At 37.4% G+C, this 10,482-nt stretch overlaps 1 protein-coding gene across 1 annotated transcript in view; it reads right to left on the bottom strand.

Annotated features, from left to right (window-relative positions):
• The window catches only part of RAPH1 (Ras association (RalGDS/AF-6) and pleckstrin homology domains 1), a 69,705-nt gene extending 60,856 nt beyond the window's left edge, over positions 1 to 8,849 (bottom strand). The window contains exons 1-3 of the mRNA XM_006862025.1: positions 8,730 to 8,849; positions 6,277 to 6,382; positions 1,980 to 2,485 (exon numbers count right to left, since the gene is read on the bottom strand). Coding sequence (XP_006862087.1) covers positions 1,980 to 2,485; positions 6,277 to 6,382; positions 8,730 to 8,849 — 732 coding nt within the window. The remainder of the gene's footprint in view (positions 1 to 1,979; positions 2,486 to 6,276; positions 6,383 to 8,729) is intronic.
• Between the last annotated feature and the right edge of the window lie 1,633 nt (positions 8,850 to 10,482).

The following is a 10,482-nucleotide window of genomic DNA, read 5'->3' as shown; positions in this document are numbered from 1 at the left end:
CCATTACACTGCCACTAGGATGACTAAGAGTTATAGAAAGAGAAAAACAACAAATACTGTTGTTGGGAATGCAAAATGGTATAGCCTCTATGGAAAAGAGCGTGGCCCTTCCTCCAAAATAAAAAACCAAAAAACCCCTAAAAATAGAACTACCATTGTCGTTGTTAAGTGCTGTCAAGTCGGTTCCAACTCATACCAACCCTATGTAGGGTTTCCAAGGCTTTTAAATTTTTGCAGGAGCAAAAAGCCTCATCCTGAAGAATGGCTGGCAGGCTCGAACCTCAGAGTCTGTTGTTTGTAGTCCAGCGCTTATCGGATGGTGCTACCGTGCTCCCTAGAACTATTAGGTGACCCAGCAATTCCACTCTGAGGTATATAGGTCCTGAAAGTTTATATACAGGAATGTTTACACATAGAGGACAAAAAGCAGACTTGTATGGCAATTTCATTACAGCACTATTCGCAACTGTCAAAAGGAGGAAAACAAGCTAAATGCCCATCAACTAATGAATATACAAAACTATTTAGGCGAAATAATATTTAAACCTTAAATCAAAAATATCCCTCAAAGTCATCTTGAAACCGAACAACAGTTTAGCTTAACTAATAAAAGAGTTTTGCCTTGAGTATTACGTTTTTTTTTAAAGAACTGTTTACATGGGGATTAACTGACAACTTCAATTTGAAAGATTAGATATCAAGGGCAATTAGGTTTGTGTTAATGAGGAAGGATCAATTCAGAAGAGGAGGGTAGGAATGGTTGCTTAACTTGAAGAATGTAACCAATATCTCTAAATTGTACATGCAGAAATGGTTCAATTGGTGCGTGTTTTGCTGTGTATATTCTTAACAACACAAAATAAATAAAATCTAGAGGAAAAAAAAAGCTAGGCACATGGCTAGATACAACGAGTTACTGACTGACGGAATTTTAATCTAAAAAACTACTCAATGGGAAAAAAATTGATGGCGTCAAATATGTATACATTAAAAATTTCTCACAGTCCCCAAAACAATGTTTGTAATATTTTTCACTAGTATTGATCATTCATGAGTAGATTCCTTTACCCTGCATTAGACAACACTGTAAACACAAGCTGAGAGAAAAAGCTGGCTTTATCCTATCTCCACTGAGTTCTTCTTTCTTGCTTCCACCTATGACTAAACCATCTCTTTGATGAAAACAAATTAATAAATTATTCACCTTTACCAAACTCAGCTTTTAATAAATGTACTGCATCATAAATCCATCCCTACAGTCACTGAACACCACCTGATAACCTGTTACCATGGCCCATGAATACATTAGATACCATTTTAAGAATTTTCTAGAAAAAGGGAGGTCTTAAACCAAGTTTTCTGATTTCTACTATGCCACATTGACTCTTCGACAATAAAGTGGAATAAATTCTGAAGATTATTACAACCTGCTGAAAACTAGACTCTTGGAGGGCTACAATGGCGACATTTTTCTTCTTGCTATTCTAAAATGATACACTTAAAAAGCAAGTACCAGCTTAATATCTATGATGACTTTGCAAAATATCATCATTTGTAAACGACATTAAAATTTTTTTTCATCATGTGAAATGACTGGCATTACTTCAAACACTTCATATAGTTGTGAGTATCAAAAGAAGAAACTAAATCCCAATTATCTTTGTGATACTACCATGTCTGATAATATATTCTTTCTGGGATGTAACTTTAAAACTTAGTACAGGGGTGTCTTTTATGAAGTGTAAACATTGAAAAAAACAACAACAACTGTATTTTTATGCAAAGAATGAGTGTGTTACAGGTTTCTGGAAAACTTTGCAACCCTCCTATGCATTAGTTTGTTATGAATGTTATATACATGTGCACATGATTTAGGTGGGCACATTATATACAAAAAATACGGTATTCTTTCAATATCACTTACACTATTGAAAGTATCGTAAGTACTAAAAATCCAAATACTAGTTCCATCTCTTTACCTCCGTGATTGGTTGCCCTTGATGTGTCAAATCCAGTTCTTGCGGACGTGTTACTTTATCAATATCCAAAGAGTCCATGCTAGAAGCTGCAGAAGTGATGCTGGAACGGGAGGAGTTGCTCATAGAACGTACTTCAGTATCACTCACTGTGCCTGCTGATGCTGTTCTTCTGTGCTGATTAGTTACTAAGGGCTTAGTATCTTCTAGTACTGATTGTTGAGCAGCCTCATCCATGCTCAACGAGGCCTGTTCTAACTGTGCAGTGATGTCATCCAGAGAATAGTTGGCATGTGAAGGTTTAGTAATCCTATTAGATGAAGAAGACAATCCTTTCAAGGTTCCATGTCTTGATGTATGTCGACTAGCAGGTAATTTCTGGGTAGCTTTTGTTTCTGTGATTTGACGCTTACTATTTCCTGACCCAATACTGCTGAGCTCCTGCTCTATAGAGCAAAGATCGGCCATCAGGGCATCCAGATCCACAGTCTCTCCCTGATTCAGAGCTTCTGCAATGAAAACACACACAATGTTTCTGGAATAGATGAATCAGAATTTACACATTCTATTAAAAATCACGGGGTCCATATGGCCCTGTAGGATAAGCAATGGACTGCTAATTGCAAGGTTGGTGGTTCATACTCACCTGCTCCTCTTTGGAAACCTACACAGAGTTGCTATGAGTTGGAACTGACTTGATGACACTTTACACCAACAGTTAATAAATGCAAGGGAAGAAGCAAAAGATTTAAACCCATTGGGTATGTTGTTGTTAAGTGCCATGGAGTCAGTTCCGATGCATACTGACCCTGTATAGGTTTTCTGAAAAGCAGTGTCTGGGTTTGAACTGCCAACCACGTGGTTGAAGTCTAGTGCTGATCCTAAAGCACCACACCAGAAATCCTCATTGAGTACACAGTCCATCAAATAAAGTATCTATAACAGTTTCTTTCTTTGTCTTAAATTCCAAGATAAATTTGTAGAAGGAACTACTTCATAATTTTAAGATTAGTAGTAATCTTCCAACCACTCTGGAAAACAGTATGGCACACTTTCTCAGAATGTTGGAAATGGAAATACCATAAGATCCAGCAATTCCTCTACTTGGTATTTATCCACAAGAAATACAAGCCATAACATGAGCAGATATATGCACACCCATGTTCATAGCAGCAGTATTCATAATAGCAAAAAGATAGAGACAGCCTAAGTGCCCATCAATGGAAGAATGGATAACCAAACTTTGGTACATATACACAATGGAATATTATGCTATATTGAAGAATAACAAGGAAGCCGCAAGCTACAGCATAACATGGACGAACCTTAAGGACATTAAGCTGAGTAAAATTAGTCACAAAAGGACAAATATTGCATAAGACCACTATTGTAAAAGCTTAAAAAAGATACCCATACTAACGGGGGAAAAATTTTTTTTTCCTTTGTTGGTTACCGGTGGGGGTGGGGTGGAGGCTTTGGGAGAGGTGGAGGGAGGCGACAGTAGAGCACAGGGTAGGGGCAGACACATCATAGTTCGGGTGTTGTGGAGGGCAGTACACAAGAAGTGGGAGGAGGTGAAAGAACAAGGTAGATAGGGGAACACGGAGAAAGGTTTCCATGGGCTAAATGGGACAGAGGTAAATAGTGATGCATGCTCAAACTTGGAACAACAGAGCTCTATGGTACAAGGATTGAGGCATAGTCTGAAGAGGGGAAATAATGCTAAGCTGCTTGACTATCTTACTAATATTGGTTTCCCTTGCCTACTATTGTAAAATAGACACTTGAGTGCGATAGAAAGGAATGTTGGGAAACATGACTACAGAAAGCTTGTAAGCCTGTCTTTAGGTTATAATTGACTGGAATACCTAAAAGGGGTCCTACAACTTGCCCAGTAAAGTAGGCCTCTTGCAAAGCCTTTGCACCTTTGCAGTGTATAGGACCTTAAGTGGAATCCTGAGCCCCATCCAGAACCTTCTGAGGTGGGACATTCCCACTAGAAATGACAAGCAAGACCAGCCTGGAACAGCTAGAGCAACAGAATATACATCTTTAAAGAAAGATCAGCAGGAAAAACCCAAAACAAAAATGTTAGTAGGACTGGCTACTATAAGAATAAGCAAGCTTTTCACCAGGAAGCCATCAAGGCAGGCAATCAAATTATTTCAGGACAAACCCCCCTCTAAGACTGAACACATAAGCACGCATGTAAGCTTGCTGGCAACCACATTGGTCTACTGGTGAGTGGAAATGGGGGAAAGGCGGCAATGAAGAAATGGGATGAGTTTGACAACGTTTCATGGACTCCTGTTGACCTGGAGATGAGAGAAGAGGAAGGGCTGGCTGGTCCAAAGTGTGGTAAGATCTGGGGACACCTGAGCCCATGGACAAGGACATAGCCACAGAAGGCTAGAGCTGAGAGTGAAGCATCCAGCTGATATGAAGTGAGGGGAGACGCACAAGAACACCCAAACCTGCAGATAGTACTCATTTGACCTAGTCTCAACGGCTTGATGATCAGAACTTGACTAGAAAAAGATAAAAACAAAACAAAAAATTTTGATAAAGCAAATGAGGGTAAATTGCTACAATCTGATGAACTTGACCCATACTCATAGAGGTAGTAGCTCTAAATACCAACTGAAAGGGATGGAATCTTCATGTCATGTATCTATGCTATCTTCCCTGTACACAGGGTAGATAGGGATGGGCAACTTAGACACTGGCTACCTAAAATGAGGGGGCGACAAAGGTACAAAGTGACAGGTTTCAATAGGGAGTTTAGTTTAAGAGTGTGTGGGGGATGTAAACTATCACATTATTCACAATAAAACAGTTTTAAAAAAGATATAAATTGGCATAGAATTTTAACCTTAAAGGTTCATGATACTAGGTTTACGAAGATAATTTTTGTTGTTATAACTAACTACTGGGATATTTTTATAAAAAATAATAAATTTCTGCTGTAGGGAAAAACAAGTGTGTGGGGGAAGATAAGAGTCCCCACTGAATAGTTTTCATCTTGTCTAGATGGGTCTGGTAAAAAGAGATTAGGATAAAATTCTTATGATTCAATAGTGAGTAATTATCATGACTAACTGCAACTGTCACAATTGTAAAGGCAGAAACAGAGGATCCTAAGACCATCAAGGGAGAAGAGCAAAAGCGGAATGTGGGACCTTATCCAGAGAAGCAGCAACACCAGAGATGGAGGCAGAGATGGGGACATGGAGAGAGGGAACAGATGAGGACTGTAGACTCATGGGAAGAGAGGGACTGAGACCTGGAGGCCAGGAGGCTGCCTTGCAGAATGTGCCCTTTGGTATAAATTATTACATATGCCTGAGTGTTTTTTTTTAAAAAAAATGTTAAAATGAATAAATACTGTTAACTGAATACTGTTAAAAAAAATAATGCAAAAATCTTGCTCTATTCCCTGGTTTTAACCACATCCACCATGCAACATATTATGGGAACTTGTAATAAGTTGTGAATATCATCAATGCTCTAGTAGCAATGTCAGTATTGAAAGAAGTGAAGGCATGAAAACATAAGAATATGGTTGAGAAAAATTAGATTGGAGTGTCAACTCCAAATATTACAAAGTTGATTTTTTATAGCTTATGAAACAAAAGTTGCCGGACTGATTTTTAAATTACTGACAAGTAATTTCACTGGACTTGAAACTCAGTGAAAAAGCCAAAAATGCAATTATTTGTGTTTGAGGTTCCACCTGAATATGTACTGTCACTTATTGTAAGTTAAGCAGAAGAGTACCACAGTCTCCCAAAAGAACCAACAGATCTGTGTTGGAAGAAGTACAGCCAGAGTGCTCCCTGAAAGCTAAGATAGCCAAACTTCGTCTCTCATGCTTTGGACATATTGTCAGGAGGGACCAGTTGCTAGAGAAGGATATCATGTTTGGTAAGGTGGATGGTCGGAGAGAATGAGAAGACGCCCAGTGAGATGGATTGGCCAAGTGGCAGCATCAATGGGCTCAAGCGTGGCAACAATTGAGAGGTTGACCAAGGACCAGGCAGTGTTTTGTTCTATGCATAGGGTTGCTCTGAGTCGGTACTGATTCAATGGCACCTAACAACAGCAAGCAGAAGAGTGTTTCAGTTGTTTTTTTTTCCTGTAGTTGTTTGATTTACTAATGTAATGTATAAATCAACATAATAATTGAATAAAATATGCATACAGTTTTATCTTGAGCTAGTAGGAATTATAGCTGCACTGTTTCTACATTATATAATTTAGCATAATAATATTTAAGTTTTTATTTCTAGTTACATCTTACCATTCAAGTTGTATATGGAGAAGCGATAAGAAAAATTGGCCATGTTTGTTTCCTGGCGAAGAGGAGATCTTTTTACTGGTTCCACGGGCTTGTCAGAATCCAAACTCTAAAAAAGTATGTTTATGTAATAGTTTATGTTTTAAGATTAAAGGAATTGCCAAATAATAGTTAATAAAACTAATATTCTTCTAAGTAATAGCTTTATAGAAAAGTATAAGTGGTTTTCACATTGTAATTTTAATTAGTTATTACAAGTTTTAGATATACGCTTACTTCTAAAGCACATTAACACTGGAGACTGTCAGAGTTCAGAGTAAATATCTAAATACATAATATATGGTGACTAACTTCATTTTACATATATGCACTAAAAATAACCTAGGTATATGAATATGGTCTGATAAGAAATAGAAAAAACCATTCAGAGATTTCTGCCATCTCTTTCCTCAAAGGGATTTGTTTTGGGTCCAGCACAGTCTCAATCTTGGCATGGAGTAGCCTGAAGATACGGGACAGTTCTGGGCTTAAAATCAGTGAAACCCTAGAACATAACAACGAGCAGCTATGATTTCAAACAATGATGGAATACCCTTGTTCTCTTTAAGCCCTCTATCAAGATAGGGGCAAACTGTAATCTAGCTAAACTGCCTAGTCCTGTCTGTAACAAGGCTACAATTATACTGTACTTCAGGGAAAGGCTGACTTGTATGTTATCTCACTGCCCTTTTAATGACACTTTTCTCTGCACCCTGTCTATAATAAGGAAAAGAAGATGCTTAACAACAGAAAAATTCAAGGAGAGGGTCAGTAGTTACTTAACGTCTATTCATTTACATACATATACAAAACTGAGTCTCTTACGTTTTTATTTCTACTTAGAATTAAATATAGAAATTTGAATATAATAAATATACAGTATTAAATAAGGAGGGCTGGTGGCTCTGTAGGATAAGCACTGTACTGCTAACTGCAAGGTTGTTAGTTCAAGTTGCTCTGTGGGGGAAAGATGAGACTTTCTGCTCCCATGAAGACTGACATTGTAATGACAAGAAGGGCACAATTTTGCTGTATGTGGGACTGATGATCGATCTGTTCTGTAAACCTTCACTCAATTCACAGTTAAAAGTTGAAAAAAAATTAATAAAAAGAACAAATATTGCATGAGACCGCTGTTGTAAAAAGTTAAGAAAACATTTTCGTAAATGAAACAATCTATGATGGTTATGGGTTAGGGGAGGGAAAGGGGAAAAAAGGAAATAGAGGTAAATCCTGTGAACTGATGGTACACAAAGTGGATTGCAATCACTGTAATGACATGAAGTGTATAAGCTGCTGAATGTGGGATTGACGATCTATTCTATAAACCTTCACTCAATTCATAATAAAAAGCTAAAAACAAAACAAAACAAATATGCAGCTTTGGAAACCCTATACGGATGTTATGAGTTGGAAATTATTCAATGGCAAACCAAGCGGTGTGGTTATAATATTAAATAAGATTACAGTTTTTAATGCTGAATATTCTATTTCAGAACCATGGAATTAGACCAGAATGCAATCTTTCTTATTCTTTTGAATCAAGATAGTATTTAAAATAACCCATACATAGCATCTATCCTATCTTTAAAAACATGAAATAAAGGAGATCGATAACATTTTCAGTGCCTTATTTCAAAATTTCACACACACACAAAGGCAAAAAAGTCTCCATTAATCTCAATCTTAATCTCCTGCTACAATTTAGGGCCTATTCCTACTCTAAATAGAAATTACAAATAATAGGTAGCTAATGTCTGGTTTTTGTTTTTTATTCCTTTTTTTGGGTAAAACAACTTGAATATATTTGAAGTGATATTAAAACTCAATCTATTTATGAATCCACATACACAAACATTTATTATAATTATCTGCTGTGTACATGGAGACAGGCAACAAAAGAGCAAAAACACTTTCCTTGATGATAAAAATAATCAATACATCTTCGTATATTGAATATTAGCTAGATCAGTAATAGTGTATACACTTTTACTTTAAAAGCAATTTGGTTTAGAGGATAAGGTAATTCAAGAAAAAACCCAACAACTCAAAGTCCAATAAAATAAAATAAAACTTTGTCGTTTAAAAATAGTCTCGAATAAAATTTTGTCAGTATTCTGAAATCATGTAAGGGAAAATATTTGCATGAGAGGAAATAATTTGTTATAAAACGCATTCAAATTTACTTAGTTATGGGATTAGATTTGCTAAAATTTGTCTTTAAAAAAAACAACAAACTCCTTAAAACAGGGAGAAAATATCTTGTGGTCTACAGTTACTATCCATTTACTTGTTAATATTTTGAACATTTTTACTTTCTGGCAATACTTTGAAATTTAACTTATGTCTATACATTAGAGTTTTAGCTCACAGTGATGACTTCAAATTCAACTAGTTTTTTGAGCACTCCTTCTAACCTGAGTAAGTTTGTCTAGCTCTCCGAGCCAGGCTCCAAACATTTTGTCCAGGTCCTGATCTTCCTTGTCACTGTCTTCTTCAGCACCATGGTCAATTTCTTCATCTGATAGCTGCTCCATCTGAAATACAGACAATCGTGTAGAATGAATGGTTACAGGTCATAAAACTAAAGAAAAGCAAAATAATGAATAAATGTATGGCATATAGCCACAGTGCCTTATTTATTACTAATCTTTTTGTCACTTTGTAAGGTAAAGTGAATTTGCTTTTACAAATAACATACTAAGTAATTGCTCCTGTATAATGGAAGTACTATCTACTTAAAACCACACCAAACTCAGAATACAAGGGGGAGTATAGAGCTGCCACAAGAGCATTTCTTTAGATCTAATAAACCTAAGAAGGGGCCCTGGTAGCGTAGTGGGTTATGTGATGGTCTGCTAACCACAAGGTCAACAGTTTGATTCTACCAGTTACTCTGTGAAAGAAAGAAGAGGCTTTCTGTGCCTGTAAACAGCTTAGTGGTTACGAGTCGGGCTACCAACCTCAAGGTCAGCAGTTCGAAACTACCAGCGGTTCCACAGGAAAAAAGATGAGGCCTTCTGCTCCCGTAAAGATTTACAGCCTTGGAAACCTTGTGCAGGGTCGCTATGGGTTGGAACCGACTCCACGGTTTAAACCCACCAGTCATTCCTCTGAAACCCTATATAGAGCTGCTAGGAGTTGGAGCTGACTTGAGGGCATGTAACAAAAATAAGTAAGCTCAAAGATCTGAAGAGGCAAAAGAATCTTGAATATAACATTTACTGTACTATTTACAATGTGCAGGACGTTGGAGGAACAGAAATGAAGATGGGAGTGAATGTACAATCTAGTAGAGGGCCGACAAGGAAACCAACGATAGATAGAACACTGTGTTAAATGCTATAGCAGAATGGGATCAGTGAGGGAGACTGCAGTTTAACCCAGTTTGAGAAGGAGGGCTATGGGGAGCTGCTTCAATAAAGACTTGAAAAATTAAAAAAGAGAAGGGTATTTTAGGCAGTGGGCCCAGCATATGCAAGGATATATGGTGGTGGTATGCCTTGGAATTGGTTTAGACTCATAGTGACCCTGTACAGGGTTTCCGAGGCTGTAAATCTTTACGGGGAGGAGAAAGCCTCATCTTTTTCCGGCGGAACGGCTGGTAGTTTCAAACTGTTGACCTTGAGGTTCGCAGCCCTATTCGTAACCACTACGCTACTAGGGCTCCATGCAAGAATATATAGGCATGAGAAATTAAGACATGCTGAGAACTCAAGGGGCTTAGCATGTCTGACACATGGAATGTGTGGGGACAGACTAGTGGGAAATAAGGCTAGAAGTGAGGTGGGGGCAAAATGAAAAGCTATCCCTTATCCTGTAAGGCATTGTTTTCCCAAATGTGATCTGTTGATAATCTGCAGATAATCTGTGGTGCTTTTTTTTTTTTTTATAGTTTCTATTGTGAACTGAGTGAAAGTTTACAGGGCAGATCATCAGTTTTACATTCAACAAATCATATACTTTGTGTTTCATTATAATAATTATAATCCCCTCCATGTACCATCAGTTAACAGCATTTCTATTCATTTTAGCTTTATTATTTTTTTTTTTTAACACTCAGGCATGTATAATAATTAATACCACAAAAGGGCACATTCTGCAAGTCTGCCTCCTGGCCCCAAGCTCTCAGTCCCTCTCTCCCCACAAATCTAGAGTCCTCAGCTGCTC

Source organism: Chrysochloris asiatica, unplaced genomic scaffold, assembly GCF_000296735.1.
Source record: "Chrysochloris asiatica unplaced genomic scaffold, ChrAsi1.0 scaffold00045, whole genome shotgun sequence".
NCBI lineage: Eukaryota > Metazoa > Chordata > Mammalia > Afrosoricida > Chrysochloridae > Chrysochloris > Chrysochloris asiatica.
This window is presented reverse-complemented; position numbering and strand designations above follow the sequence as displayed.